This window comes from Notothenia coriiceps, unplaced genomic scaffold (genome assembly GCF_000735185.1).
Source record: "Notothenia coriiceps isolate Sejong01 unplaced genomic scaffold, NC01 NC01_scaffold00008348, whole genome shotgun sequence".
NCBI classification, from domain to species: domain Eukaryota; kingdom Metazoa; phylum Chordata; class Actinopteri; order Perciformes; family Nototheniidae; genus Notothenia; species Notothenia coriiceps.
Window position 1 is genome coordinate 1 of NW_011341049.1, and position 16,847 is coordinate 16,847.

The following is a 16,847-nucleotide window of genomic DNA, read 5'->3' on the forward strand; positions in this document are numbered from 1 at the left end:
TTCTTCCACCTCTGATAATGGGGCACTTTAAACCAAAAGCACAGTTTTACTCTACTTTTAGGACTGATGATGAAGATGATGAAGGTGATGATCTTAAAGGGGCTAATGTTTTTGGACTGGAATTGTCCATTTGTATTCAATAAACTGTACAATTCAAAGGGCATTATGGGAAATCCCTGGACGCCCCTAATCTAAGAGCTGATATGGTTATCAAACAGGTTCTCATAGACAATAGTTCTAGTCCAAATATGAATAATACCAGGTTAATTATTTAAATGTCATTAAACGATGATGGATTATTGTTATCTCTTGTGAAGCCCTGACAATCTAAATATCTGACAAATTAATATTATAACTTATTTCACAGTGTATTTATGGCTATTGATGTTTTGGATTTCTTTAAATTAAGAGTGACGAACCAGACACTTAATATGGAGCAAATGTAGGTTGCATGCCTAACAAGAGGTCCCTGTACTTTCCCCCTCTCCCGTCAATGAACAAAAGGAAACATTTCACATGGCTTTAGGTAATGAATTTTGATTTGCTTGGAATTGTTCTCTGTGAAAATAAACCAAACTCATCCACTAACTCAGAACAGAGCTCTATCACCGGTGGTAGAATAAAAGCCTGAATTCTTAAGCTTGGCGTTGAACAGCAACATCCCAGAGGCCTTCACTCTAACTCACCCAGGTCACTGTGCCAGCCCCTTCCTGTCAGTGGATCCTTCCCAACATACAGGAGGCAGACAAGAAGCTGCCAGTAAGAGCAGAGAAAATCCCATCCAGCACCGGGGCCCCTCAGGGTGCTCTCCACTTCCCACTGCACTTCTTTATTGATGCCAATAACTTTAACTCAGGAGACCTGTTTGTTAACCACTAAAATGTTCATATGATACATCGGCCTCATTCTGGATGATAACGAGCCCTCTAAGGCATGCTTTTTCTATAATAAACATTGACTTGACTACACTTGATGGGTGTGCATAAAGAACAACTGCTCCTCTGATGCTGTCATAACAACCTGAAGCTGAGCTAACTCTTATTTCACTTACTTCCTGCTTGAATGCACTTTCAATCGCTTTACAAACCCTACAATCTGTATATTCTGTATATACAGTAGATATACATGCATGCATTTACCACCCACTTTATCCATTCAATATATTACTCTTGGCACATTGTTATATTGTTAATTAACTTACAGAATTACTTGTCTGAAGACGTTTTATGTTAGTGCTTGCAGTTTATTTCTTAGCTCCATTGTTTTTCAGAAACATGTTTTAGTGTAAAATTTGTGTAAAATTCTAAAGGTTGTGACACCATCTGTCCTTTTGAAAAAAGTTGGGCAAAACCCAAGCATCCCCACCAGCAGGAGCATATCCCAATGGTCACTCTACTGCACTCACACATGTGTGATTGGCATAATGCTTGTTCAATGTCAGCATGTAAGCATTGTCATTGTGTTAATGCAGGAGGTAGCATTTAGCTCAGAGCATGTATGACTTTTAGTCTTGTTTTATACTCATTCTTTGGGATAAGTGATTTATTTGCCAATAATTGTGTATACGTGTGATATTTAAAGTGTTAGAACTGACAAGCACATGGTTTTGAGGAGCTGTATATTAGCCATGTCCAAACAACAGCCGGGAACAGGAAGGTAAAGTTTCAACATTTAAAAATCAAAGTCCATCTGTCGTGACTGTTGCTTTAGTAGCAACTGTATTACTGTCAGTGTGCAAATATTGGATGATCTGCAACTAAACTATGTTAAAGGGTATTTCTGGGCCATCATCCTGAGAGAAGTGCTTACAATCCCAGATTACATTTAAACTTTTCTACGCACTGTCTTTGACAATCAGGTGTTTTGGCATGTTTAGTTTTCCACATGTGTTTTCCCTGACCACAGAAGAAAAAAGGTGTTGACCTGTTTTTCAGTGTTGATTTGGCCAGTTCAAGACAGGAAATGAATTGGCCAATTGATGATAGTTTGGTGATGGCAGAAACTGTTTGGGGAATGAGTTCATCATACCACTTATAAGGATTCTTTTTGAAATCTTTATGATTCAGCCTGCTGAATGTGTTTCCTCTTTGTCCATGGAGGCAGGATTTAAGTGGTGTTTTTCCAGCTCCTCTCCCAGGTGCACACACCGGCTGCTGGGCTGAGAGCTCTCTGGCAACTCAAATCCTTCTTTCTTTATTAAAGACGCCTGGAACTGCCGGCTCATTCTTGCAGTCCAGACACTATCAAATCATTTATGATTAGATGATAAAATATAGATTTTGGGAGATAGTCATGTATATAATGACTCCTGCATGTATGCAGCATATTTTGATGCAGCCACAACACAACAAGGGCAGGAACTGAAAAATACAAGTTTTTTTTTATATACTTATATATATACTTTATTGACTCTACTGCCATCAGGGAGTTTTGCCGGTTCTTTATGATGATACAGAATGTTTTCAAAGTCAACTTTATTGTCAAAATCTCTTATTGTGTTACAAACAAGTTGACCGAAATTCCGTTTCGCCCTGTACCAATATATTAAATATATATTTAAAAAATAATAAAAAACCTCCATCTTTACAGACCTAAATCCCTAATGGAGCTATACTATACTATAAGTCAGGGTTTCTGAACAATTATATACATTTGCTGTTTTAATGTAGGATATGCCCCATGATGATGAATTATTGGTGGGGGGTTTGAGCAGCAATCCAATAATGTAATGACATGGTAACCTGTGATAATTCTATTGATGTGAGTAATGGCTGCCGGTCCCTTTCCTGTCCTGACTTTGTGAGGTCTGATTTTCTTTGGAAAGAAACGATGAAAAGAGGGGAAATGACTCAGCGAGGCCTGGGAGAAAATGAACCTGTATCTCTTTTTGTCTGAGATCTAGTTTTTATAACAGGAAATGAAGCAGTACTTGGATAGGTTTGTTAGTGTCTCCCACCTGTTTTGTCCACATGCAAATGTTGCGCCAATCTTATGGAACAATACCACATTGAACAGAATTTGGTACATACACAGCATGTGTATCATCACCTCATTTGCGCCTTGTTAACGCCTTTTGGCTGCAGAACAGTGACTTCACTGTATCCTCTCTTCCCTCTGGCGTCTCAGAGCCATACTGCTGTAGTGCTTGGTTTAGCCCTCTGACTGTTCTGTGTGTATAGCTGACACCTGTTGTTGTGTTCATGGTGTGTGTCGGTTTTATTAATAATTTATTCCAGCTCTAGGCTCACAGATGTGTTTATAATGGAACGTACTTTTTTGTTTTGTATTGTCTGGGACCATTAGTGCGTCACTTCATCTACTTCTCGTTCTTTATTCTCTTCTCAGTTGTGTGTCACCTGCCCTGTATGAATGGGGGGAAGTGCAGCACCAGGGACAAGTGTCAGTGCCCCCCCAACTTTACCGGGAAGTTCTGCCAGATGCCCGCTCGGAGCGGCCAGCAGCAGCAGCCGGCGGGGGGGTACAGCCAGACCCAGGTCCACTCCACACACACCCTGCCACTGACCTACAGCAACGGACAGAACCCTGGTGAGTCCATGGAGCAGCTGAGATGCTGCTGCAGGGAGGGGCGGGGGCTCTGCCACACTGCAATGGCTCTCTGATGCTGGGACAAAACATCCAAACAAAAGGAGTCACAAATGATATAGAGTTTAATGTGCTTCCAGATCCTTTTGATGTTACTGCCATCAATGTTGGCTTACTTGTATTCTTGATATATTGTGAGAAATTAGTAAGCCATGAAAAATGTAATTTCAAAAGACATTTTCTAAACAAGCACCCAGGATTTCCTGCTTCTTATAACAGGTACAAATAACAATAACCTATCAACATTTTTTCTTTATCGTCTATCTATACGTTTACAAATGCAACAAAGAATATTTTATATAGCCAAATGTTTTTGTATATAACTTTATATAAAACGTTATCACTGTGTTATCAAATATTTTTGTATTCAATGGCCTTCAACATGTATAAACACCAGCATGGTGTTTAAAGTGAGTCACAAACAATATATCTGCTCACTGGCCAATGATAACAAATACAAGCAGAAAAAATACATTTGAAAATCAACCATTCAAATGACCTCTTTCTGTTAAATCATTGATGGCATTACCTCAGTCAGTGCGTGTTAGTTATTGTGATAGTCTCCCAGTACAGTGTTAGCTCAAGCTTTTTAAATCTTACTGTAAGAGATGAACTAAAAGTAGTGCTTCTGTAGGATCTACACAGTCCCTGTAAATGGACCACACATTGTGTTGTTCATCATTGTTGGTGTTTAATGGGCAGTCCAGTGAAATAGTATTTCAGCTCCATTAAGTGTGAAAGCAAACACTTTTTTCTGAATGAACCCAGTTCAGCTGCATGTAGCTGGGCATGCAAGGATAAACACAGAAAAGACGAGATGCAGCGAGAGAGACTGCCCACACTGCAGCCTTTAGATCAGTGACATCTGATGGATCAAACTGATGTGATTTAACTATTATAGATAGTAGCTCCAAAGCTGTTTGGTCCCAACCCAACACATTGTAGTAAACATCTATATGTTTAACCCTGTTTCCTCTGCTATAGTTCTTTTTATTCTGAAGGCTTCAATCCGGTTTTAAATGCTATTTTAACTGTCCAAGTCTTTTCACTGTATTCCCTTTGGTGTTAACGGTCTGACTTCTTCTGCTGATTTGAATTTGTCACAGCTCTCTGTGACTGTTAACCTCTTTCCTTCATTTTTTTACCCTTACCGTTTCTATACTGGGGACGGTTGGCCATCACAAATTGACCAATTGGAATCGAGTATTTTACTAGGCCCTGTAATCAGGTGCTGATAATGCCTCAATCTTTAACAACACTGTCAAAATCTGAAAGCAACTCGTTTACTGTGTGTCATTTAACATTGAATTATTACAACTTTTAATCAGAAGCACACAATCCGTTTTTATTCAAAGTTAATTAATATAGAATTTTGCTTTTCCAAATTGAACAAACCTTGACGTTGCATGCCCTTGGTTCTACAGCAATACTCCGGCCTAGTCTGAAGTAGATCAGATGTAGTCCACCTATGGACAGACAGACATTGAGCTTCATAATGAGACAATGCACTGCAATAATTGTCCCATCTGCCTCCAGTGTTCAACCCCAGCATCGTGAACATCCACATCAAACACCCCCCAGAGGCCTCGGTCCAGGTGCACCAGGTGTCTCAGCTGGATAACTACCACAACAACGGGCAGCCTCTGAAGGGGTCCCGCTCCAGCTCCTCCTCCAGCTACACCTACCGCCACACGGAGAGCAGCCAAAACATCCAGCACCTAGGCTACAACATTGTGTACCCCAGCCAGCACGTATACCAGGTCCCCCAGTACCAGCCTGTCACCTCCAAGAACACTCTGGGGCGCTGCTTCCAGGAAACAGCAGGCAGTCAGGTACACTGTCAGCATTTCAGGGCCTGAAGATGAAGAGCAGATTTATTATTTTACTGTCAAAACACCCAATGTCAAGTTTAAGTGATCATAAATCCTGAGTGACTTCATCACCAGGTCACATTTTACAGAGCAGTTGTTCCATAAAGATAACAGACTGTCAGTGTGTTTATCTGACTGTCCTTGGGATCAGACAACAGAAACAGACTTTTTATCCAAATAATAATTCCTTTTCCATTCCTTTATCTCACTGTGTACGTCTGTGTGTTTCAGTGTGGGAAGGCTCTGCCAGGCCTCACTAAGCAGGACCAGTGCTGCCAGACTATCGGGACGTCCTGGGGATTCCACAAGTGCCAGAAGTGTCCAAAGCAACCATGTGAGTACAGCTGTTTCTCTTGGACGTTGGTCAAGCTATTTGGAAAGCTAAATTATCCACGTCCATTAGAATTCTCCGCACACCTCTAAACATTTAGAGCTATGTGCGAATCTTAGTAAGCTGTTTTTACACCAGTGAAGTTCAACATGAACCTTAACCCACATCATCTCAACAGCTTGATAGCAACTATTCGGAAAGACCTCTGCTAAATCCTACTCTCTCAATCCAAGATAAAGTGTAATTATTGAGGAGTGTGTCTGAAAAATAAAATACCTTAATTTTGTGTGTTAATTGTATAATAATATTTGAAAATATAGGCCCATTTAACTTCTGTGGATAAATATAACTCTGAGGGAAGCACACCTTTAACACCATAATCTTCATAATATTGCTCAATAAAAGACCAACACATGATGATTTAACCCCAAGCTGCAGACACCTGGTTTCGACTGTAGATGCTAACTTCATACTTTGGGACACTTCTTTTATCCTAAAAACACTAAACATAAACCGTGACGTTATGATAGCTACGTTTGCCTGTTTCTAAAGTGGACACAAACTCTTCAACCCCTGTGGTACAGAGAACAGGTCTGTATCAGCTTTCTGAGCAGCCTTCTCTTCCATTCTCTCCCTCACAATGGGTTTGGCGGACATCAGAATTTGATCTTCACTTACTGAAGGCGGTTTCTTTTGAGGGAACGGTGATCTGAAGTTCAGAAAACAGCCTCAGGGCTCAGAATGGTCCTCAGCTAAAGGAAAGGAATTTATGTTTTCAGAAAATCGTTAAAGACAAGCTAAACTTTGAGAGGCTCTCCCTCCCTGAGCTTATTTTGCCAGATATAACAACGGGCAAAGTAAAGGTACTGAGCAAATCAGGAAACACTATATTACCCCCCTGAATAGGTATCGAGAGACAGGTGTGAAAGCGCATGAAGTGACTCTATGGCATGTTGTACCAATCACACCCCCACACAACACACACATACACACACACCTGAAGTGATGAGTAGATGGCTATTCACTCATACACCTTTACGGGTCCCTATTTTTGAATATAAATATCAATTGAATGTAGGAAAAGACACGTTGCTGCTGTATTAGCTGAAATGTAAGAGCTTGAGTACAGTCCTTCTTGTTCAACTGAGGAGAGGCTAATGAACAGTTTATGAACCAAAATAGAGACATTGCTTTGCCTTCAAAAGTATTGCCATATGTTAATGTCATGATATCCTTATATGGATTTATGGAGTTATTTTGGGCTTTCATGGTTTTCAGAAGTAAATGTACCATGCTTTTACTGGCTTGAGCACTTAAAGGCTTTGATGGACATGAAACTGTAAGACACTACTGAATCATCAATGCAGAAAAACACAAGAAGTTCAAATTCAACGGAGGAAGTAATGAGGAGAAAAGTTAACACAACTCATGATTGGAAGAGATTCTTGGTCAGTTTGAGATGATTTCTTCATCCGGACTATGGTTGCAATGAGAAATGTTTTTGAATTTGGTACGGCCATAAAACTTCAAGCTTCTCACTGGCCTTGTCTCCATAGAAACAGTAGTTGCAGCTTAAACCTTATCTAATGAAATCTCGGGTACTTTATCAGATGGTGACATCAGTACATTTCCTATAATGCCACTCAATCATGCATATTTTCTTCCTTCCTATCCTCTCTTTTTTCAAACTTTAAACATCCAGGTGTAATACAGGTTCTCCCTCAGGTTGTATATACGATTTACACTAATAATCCAGCAGTTATACTGACACACAGAGAGGGACAGAGATTATGTTTTTGGGGTCTGTACGCTTTTTGTGATGTATATTCCTGACATAAACAATACAATACAACATTCTCTCAGCTCAGATATGTTTAGGTTCACGGCAAGTTCTCACTTTGTCATAATGTGCATTTATAATATGGCAAACCCTGTTAATCACTCATACCAGCTCTCACATGCCTCACACCACGAGAGGATTTCAGCCGCACTAATCACACATTTCAGTGGGAGTCACCGCAGAGCCAGGTATTTGTCCTTCCCTCTGTTCTCCTGAGGAATGGAAGGAGTTTCTTTCCACTGGACAGTGACGTGTGAAACAGTCCATTGTGCCATGGAGACACTGGTAGCTGGTAAATAAATTGGCTTTATTGGTCTAACAAACATCGCCTTGTTGTTTCCTGTTGAGCAAAATATCAATTTGTTTTCAGGTATTTGGGTACCACGTACGTATAGCAGTGCCCAGCCTGTAACCTGCAGATTAATTTGACTTCTCAGTCTGCGCTCTGCTGGGAGCTGCTGATGTCAGAGCAGCTTTCAGCTCCTGCCTGACTCCCTGTGGTACACCCCTGATAAAACAGGATATAATCACCAGAGGGAAAGTGATGTTTCCCGAGCGACAACATTACTGAAGTGAGGAAAGTGCCGCGAATCCCAAGCTGTGTGGGTGGAGGCAGAAGCAATCCATCTCCGGATCCTAGATAAAGAGCATCTAGTCATCATAGTTCAACAGATTTACACTGTGTTTCGAAAACCAACATAGACTACTTTCTTACCATAATAAACATGTCACAATGTATCTTCATCACCCATTTCTGGTTTTAGTCAATCCTTGTATGTTTTACGTAATATATGTTACGTTTAAACCTTAATAAATGGTTTACACATCACATCAAACAATGCATTTGCTATGTCTGGGAGTAGTAGTAGTAGTAGTAGTACTAGTAGCAGGCGTTTATTGTACCATATATCTCATTACTCTTTATTCATCACTGCCTGAAATCCTCCTCATGCAGCCTCAATATTATTCCAACAGGATTTTTCAAAACTGTTTTTCATTGCATGGCCTCAGATCTACTTCATATAGTAAACAAGTCTCTCCACTCTGGTGTATTTCCACAGGCCCTGAAAACTGCAGTCATCAAACCGCTCTTAAAAAAGCATAATCTAGACGCATCCGTAATGAATAATTATAGGCACATATCAAACCTCCCATTTTTAGGCAAGATTATTGAAAAAAGTTGTTTTTCAACAGCTGAGTCATTTCATGCTTTTAAATTAGGGTTTTGATGTGTTCCAGTCAGTCTTTCGTCCAAACCACAGCACTGAGACTGCTCTTGTAAAGGTCTTCAATGACATCCACTTAAACACAGACAGTGGCAGAACTTCAGTGTTAGTATTATTAGATCTCAGCGCTGCGTTTCACACTGTTGACCACAAAATATTGCTAGACCGACTAGAAAACTGGGTGGGACTTTCGGCAACAGTTCTAAATTGGTTTGATTCCTACTTAAAGGACAGAAAACACTTTGTCTCTATAGGCAACTACACATCAGCGTTGACAAATATGACATGCGGGGTTCCTCATGGCTCCATCTTAGGACCTCTGCTTTTTAATATCTATATGCTACCACTGGCCCAAATTATGAAAAACAACAACCTAAGTTATCATATATATGCAGATGACACCCAGATGTATTGAAACAGTTCATTAAATGTCTGAATGCAGTGACTGACATGTTGCTTCCTCTTGTTTCTGTGTTCCTCTCCTCAGCTATTCCTCTGATAGATTGTCCTCACGGTTACAGGAGAATCAACAGCTCCCATTGCCAAGGTAAGAGCTTTCCTTTCAGGTGTCTTATCAATCAGGCAGACAAATCCTATAAGGAGGCAGAATAATGTGGGCACAGGGTCAAAATTGGGCAGAGCACATACCAGTAAATAGGTTAATTGCCAACAAGACACTGGAGAGCTTGGCAGAACACACACCTTATAATAAATAAATCACAGTCACTTACAACTTGGCTTGGTAGTACAAACAAGACAATCTGGCAGGGAACAAGTGAGAGTGAAGTGATTTATACAGTATACTGTGGGGCTAATGAAGGAATGAGTAGCAGGGGAGGGGCCGTCTGATGGCAAGAGACTGGAGGGGGGCAGGATCTGAAAGGACAGGAGAGTTAATAAGACCAGAAACAGCTCATCACACCAACTCTCCTAGAAGAAAGCACCAAAAAGGAGCTCTAAATTATATATAAATATAAGTCCTTTGATTAAATGAGATTAGATTGATCCATGGAAATGTCTAGATATTTTCAGTTGTAAGAGCTATATTCTATCAGACATCCCTGTATAGAAAATGTTGTTTTAAATAAAATGTAATTTAGAAGATACTATCCTTATTTGATGATGAGGCTTCACATTAGCTTAAGTTGAACCAGCCTTTTCAAACGGAACTGACTGTGAATGAGTTCCCCCTCATGTATAAATAGGAGGAATGTTTACAACAGGCAAAAGCTGTTTGCAGAGTTCATTTGGGCACATGGCTGTTGTAAACAAGCAGTTTTGGTCTTTTCCATCCGGAAAGTCGTTTCCCACAATAATTTGTGGTTCTTTAAGGCACCAATAGTGGGCGTTGAATTCAATGCTACCGCTAGTAATTGTGGCACATTGCAATGGTATCCCTGGTGTGTGCCAGCTCTGTGGCTGGAAGCAAGAGAGAGAGAGTGCGTGCGTGGGTGCGTTATTGACATTGATTATTGACATTTTCCAACCACTTTTACTTTTAGTGTTCTGCTTTTTGTCTTCTAACTATGACCATATGCTTGCGGACCAAACATGTAAATACAATCTTAAATCTCAGTCCGCATATTTATGTTATTTCTTTTTGCTTTTTAAGCATATTCCAGCAATGTTCAAATGCATGCATTGCTGTGTTTTCATTTAAGCTACACACATACTGTCAGGGTTGGGGAAAAATAGGACCCAAATGCAGATTGAGGAGGGAAGCAGGTTTCAAAATGAAACAAAAGGCGAGCTTTATTCACAAAAGCTGAAAAAACAAGAATCCATGAACAGGCACGAGGGAGCATCCAAACAAAAGGTGACTGTGACCAACATGAAGGGAGACATGAACGACAAATAATGACCAACACCGAACACAGGAAGAGACAAGACTAAATACAGGGAGGGGTAATCACGAGACGAGAAACAGCCGGGCAGGGAAGGAGAAACACAAGGGCAACAGGTAAGCAGCTTGTTGTGAAGAAATCAACTGTGGGAGCAATTATTAGAAAATGGAAGACATACAAGACCACTGATAATCTCCCTCGATCTGGGGCTCCACGCAAGATCTCACCCCAAGGGGTCAAAATGATCACAAGAACGGTGAGCAAAAATCCCAGAACCACACGGGGGGACCTAGTCAATGACCTGCAGAGAGCTGGGACCAAAGTAACAAAGGCTACCATCAGTAACACACTACGCCGCCAGGGACTCAAATCCTGCAGTGCCAGACGTGTCCCCCTGCTTAAGCCAGTACATGTCCAGGCCCGTCTGAAGTTTGCTAGAGAGCATTTAGATGATCCAGAAGAGGATTGGGAGAATGTCATATGGTCAGATGAAACCAAAATAGAACATTTTGGTAAAAACTCAACTAGACGTGTTTGGAGGAGAAAGAATGCTGAGTTGCATCCAAAGAACACCATACCTACTGTGAAACATGGGGGTGGAAACATCAAACTTTGGGGCTGTTTTTCTGCAAAGGGACCAGGACGACTGATCCGTGTAAAGGAAAGAATGAATGGGGCCATGTATCGTGAGATTTTGAGTGACAACCTCCTTCCATCAGCAAGGGCATTGAAGATGAAACGTGGCTGGGTCTTTCAGCATGACAATGATCCCAAACACACCGCCCGGGGAACGAAGGAGTGGCTTTGTAAGAAGCATTTCAAGGTCCTGGAGTGGCCTAGCCAGTCTCCAGATCTCAACCCCATAGAAAATCTTTGGAGAGAGTTGAAAGTCTGTGTTGCCCAGCGACAGCCCCAAAACATCACTGCTCTAGAGGAGATCTGCATGGAGGAATGGGCCAAAATACCTCTGTCATTGCCAACAAAGGGTATATAACAAAGTATTGAGATGAACTTTTGTTATTGACCAAATACTTATTTTCCACCATAATTTGCAAATAATGTCTTTAAAAATCAGACAATGTGATTTTCTGGATTTTTTTTTCTCATTTTGTCTCTCATAGTTGAGGTATACCTAGGATGAAAATTACAGGCCTCTCATCTTTTTAAGTGGGAGAACTTGAACAATTGGTGGCTGACAAAATACTTTTTTGCCCCACTGTATAAACATTATGTTGCTGACGGACAATGAAAGGATTACAAATGTAAACATGCGTATGCATTGAGAAAAAATTCTGTGAAATTCAATCCAAGGATATTTGCCTGATTCTTGCGTAAATCTTGGTAAAATAATTGAGAAAGTAGAAAATGATGGTGAAGAAGTAACATTGCAAGATGCTACACCCCAGCCAGAGCTTTAAGGTCGGCTGACCAGCTGCTGCTGGTAGTGCCCAAGATCAGGCTCAAAACCCGAGGGCACTGAGCCTTCGCAGCAGCTGGCCATGGGCTCTGGAACCCTCTGCCCCTCCATGTGAGGTCGGCCTAGACCCTAGGGGTTTTTAAATCAACACTAAAAACTCACTTCTTCTCCCTGGCCTTCTAGTCAGAGCGGAGCATGACTCATGACATTTCCCGGTGTTTGATTTTTATATTTGATGTTGTAATTTATTGTCTTCTGTTTGCGACTGTAGTAATGTGTTATTTATTATTTGCATGTACAGCACTTTGGCTCGACCAAAAATCGTTTTTAAAATGCGCTATATAAATAAAATCTGATTTGATTGCAAGATGGGAAACTAAAAAGATTGCGCATTTCTAAATGATTTCCTATGCTGTATTATTTAGACCTCACATGTTCTGTTGATCCACAGATGTAGACGAGTGCCAGCTGCAGGGTGTGTGTCCCAATGGAAACTGTCTGAATGCCGTGGGGAGCTACAGGTGCACGTGCAAACCAGGCTTCATCCCCGACTCCACGCTCACCACTTGCATATGTAAGTCATACAAAATCTAACTTTGTCTAAGATGTATTCCTCACATCACTATGTGATTTATTTACATCCAAACCAGAACCTCCATCCATTGAGTGCCAAACTGAGCATAACTATTTACAGGAATGAAGGCATTATATGTGCATGCTGGTCTGTAGATGTGTTTGACCAAAAACCTTCTGAAACTGGTTTGATATTTACCACCATCACTTAAGGAGAGAAGACAGGTGGAAAATATGTTTGAATATTTACCTCTGCCTCCTGCTTCAAAATACTGCCAGGAATGCTGCTGAAGCTGAACTGTGTCTTTAATGATGTGCATATGAAAACAGTGCATGGATTAAAGCATGGTCTTCACTATATAAAAAGATTCCACCTCATGCATGAACTGCAAGGCAAACATGTCGTCAAACCCAACAAATCTCATGGCTTTAAGTGTATATATAAGGAGCAGAAGGGAGAGGAAGAGATATCTGGGGAAGTGAAGATGCAGTTAGAAGAATAAACTACTCACACACTTGTGCTAGAGTAATCAATCTTGACCATGATCGAAATGGGCTGTCGGTTATTAATGACCCCAGCCCAACCTGAGTTTCAAAGTCTGATGCCGATAGCGATGTTAAGGAGTTCATCTAACTAAAGACTAACTAAGAGTATATGTATATACAGCATCAGTGCACCGCTTTCATATTGGTCAATACTATCTATTATTGAACTGTGAAACAGCCTGCCTCCATTACATAATAACGTACCTAATACAAATTATATATCACAATTGAAAATGACCAACCATTTTTTGCATGGAGAATTCATCTAGTTTTTCATCCCCTTTTGAGTCAGGTAGTATGTACATTTGAGCAAAGCTCTGGCATAATGAGCAACTTCTATACAGTCCGCTGGAGATTAAGACACACATAGGGCCTGTACCAAAATGCAAACATTACTTGTTGCTAGCGTTTGTTTTTGTAAATTGGTGTTTGCAATGTCTGTTTACAAATCACTGACTTATGTCACTTTTGTGTTGGTTAATAGTTTTTACCATTAGTGGTACAGGTGACTGTTTCATTTCCTGACTCCAGTGCTGGGGGTTTCCATTTTTGGAGCATTCATGTGTGTTTGTTTCTGTCAATGGAGATAAAGTATCACATTTAGGTTTATTTTTGCTGTTATATCCATCCATTTTCTCCATCCTCAACAATATATTCACTATTGCTATTTTAAAACATTGTTGTTTTTGATTAATCATTCTAAGTGGTATTGTCCTATTTCAGGTGTACATGTGAGACAGGTTTCCCTCTAAGCATTTATAAGCAATTGATAAAGGATTTTATTTCAAATCAATCAGAATTTTTGCAAATATCACCAGATTAAACAGCCGTTTGGTCGGATAACATTACACAATCATTCTAAACGTGTCTAAATGCACCATAATTTTTGGTTGAAATTTGCAAACTTGTGATCAGGTTTCTTTTGGTTGAACATCTCAACCAATTGGGATGGTTTCTCGGTCTCTGCTCTCAATTGTTTGTCCTCCTTTCTATCAAATAAGCAGTTTGAGGTTGCCATAGACAGTTTTGTGTCTTCATCTTCCCCTTTACTCTGCGCTATTCCAAAGGGTTCAATCCCTGGACTCATACCTTTCTCCCTATACTTAAACAATTCATCCGCATCTGTCACCCCTTTTCTGCTGACGATGCATATATTTACTTGTCCCTTAAGCTAATAATCATGGGTAAATGTAGCACTATCCATGACTGCCTGGCTACTAACAAAAAAATGGATATCACTCCTTCATCCAAATTGAGTCAATACTGAGGTCCTTCTCATTTGTCCAGATTAGTTTGTCTTCAAGATAAAATCCTAGATCAACACTCTGGCTCCCAATGTTAAACCTTTCACAAAAGAACTGGGTATTATCTTTGACCAGAACTAGGGATGCTCCGATCGCCAATTTTGGGGCCTAAATGGAAGATTTAAACATCACTTTAAATCTTCCATTTAAAGTGATGTTTAAAACTCAGTTAATGGGGCTCATTCGCTGGAGCTTCCACAAACAACAATCAACTTAAATATTACATTCAAATGATGTACATTATTCAAGTTACATTAACTTTGGAGAATAACACGGGAGAAATGAGCGGAAGCGCTCTCTTTTCTTCTCTCCCTCTCTCCCCCTCTCTCTCTCTCCTCGACAGCCTGTCAGTATCTCACGCAGCTCACTGATCCAGTAATGAGTGACCCGAAAAATAGAAGGATAAATATATTTATTAACTAGTTTAGTCTTGTTTCCACGAGGTAAGGTATAAAAATTAAGCTAAGTAGTGTTTGTTTAGGTCTAACTCTAGTGTGTTTCAGTGCGTGTTTTGCTCCGCTCACCGGTCCGTCACAGCGGGTGGAGCTGCAGGATTTCTGCTTCACACACGTTGCATACCGCTATTTTATTGTCTTTTTCGGACACGTTAAAATAATGCCAGACCGGTGAAGCCAATTTGGCGAGCTTGTTTTCCCGCGCACAGAGAAAAGTGTCATGTATTTTACGTCATGCGATCGGCTCTCGTGATCGGCATGTTTAGAGAGCACCGATCGATCGGTAGAGAGTGAGTATCGGCCGATCTCGATCGGTGACCGATCGATCGGAGCATCCCTAACCAGAACTTAAACTTTGGTGCTCACATAAACGAGCTCTGCTTTTCTCTGCAACATCACGAAAATCAAATCAATACTAAAAGCGGTTTTGAATGACTTATTCATGCCCTCATTCTAGAATGAGGGCATGAGGCAATGCAATGCTTTTCTCTTCCGTCTCAGCTACGCAGCACTGTTCCCCTGCATTTCCTCCTGACCTGCAGCCAGACTACCCCCCAGCGCACCTGTCCTTTCATCCTTCAGCCCTAAAATATAGAATAGACTTCATGATACTATCTATTACTTTACCAACTCTAGCTCACTCACCAACATCTCACCAAGTACCTGTATTCCAATTAAAGATTTTGCAAAGATGTTTGATTACACCATAAGACTTTGAAGACACAAACTGAGCCTACCTTTCCTGCATGCCTTCATCTGAGCCAGCGCATGACCTAGATAGTGCATGAAGCGTTAACATTTAGTTTGCTCTTTGAATGAGATGCTGTGTTCTGTTGGCTGTAATTGTTTAGAATATAGTTTTTGGTGCCATCAAAAAAATTGACTTCCTGACTCTTAACAGTGATATTTTAGTTTTTCTCTATGCACTGGTGTTGTTTTAGAAATATGTTTGTCATAGCAGTTGGAAAAGTTACTTTGGTGAAGGGAACTTCTTTATTTCTCTACTCTCTGTTCTTTCTTTTTCCCATGTATGTTTCTTCTAAACTCTGGTGCACCGATTCCTACCCCCCCTGCACTCCTATTTAGCCAACACCCCTGCCATCCCAGAGGAAAAGGGGGCTTGCTTCCGCTTGGTCAGCTCAGGGAGGCAGTGTTTGCACCCAGTGTCCACCCAGCTGAGCAAACAGCTCTGTTGCTGCAGTGTGGGCAAAGCCTGGGGCCCTCGCTGTGACAAATGCCCCCCTCCAGGAACAGGTAAGGCCCCCTGCAACATCGGACATTTATTCTGTCTCAATGGGAACACTTCATTAAGTATGAAGAAAGATAATGCCTACCACCATTAAATGTTGTCATTTGGCAAATCAGTAAAGGTTTGTAAGTCATTGAAACACATACTGTAGGGCTGGGTGACTCTGCCCAGTGAGCCGGTGTCCTGCAAGTTAACAGGCCGCAGAGTGACAGAGTACAAGATTTCCAGAGCATGAAGTAGGGGGCTCCAGTTGTCCTGTTCCTGGGGGGGGCGGGGGCGGGTGCTGCTGCTCCTTATTGGCTCATTAAGCTAAAGTGGTGATTCCTAGGGGGTGGGTAAAAAAATCTATTTTATCAGTTTATGTATTGCTTCCTGTGACCAGACTCCTGAGTGTCCGCCATCCCTGTGTGGATCTACCAGCAGCTACAGGCGTGCTTTACGTGTGGGCAATGATACATAGAGGCAAGAGTATTATGATCATTAGAAACAACAATGGTGGATCCTGAAATAGTTAGCACAGATGTTTTAATAGCATCTGCTATATCAGATTTAGAGATTTATTTTTTCCTGAGAGAAGAGCAAAGAATG

The 16,847-nt window shown here is 40.9% G+C and overlaps 1 protein-coding gene across 1 annotated transcript; it reads left to right on the forward strand.

The window, feature by feature from the left end:
• Positions 1-3,345: 3,345 nt before the first annotated feature.
• On the forward strand, positions 3,346-16,353 carry LOC104944550 (latent-transforming growth factor beta-binding protein 1-like; the record flags this gene model as incomplete). Its single annotated transcript, XM_010770098.1, has 6 exons — positions 3,346-3,546; positions 5,140-5,435; positions 5,706-5,808; positions 9,359-9,418; positions 12,584-12,706; positions 16,097-16,353. Coding segments are annotated over 6 exons (1,040 nt in total), but the record flags the coding sequence as incomplete, so codon positions are not given.
• Positions 16,354-16,847: the final 494 nt, after the last annotated feature.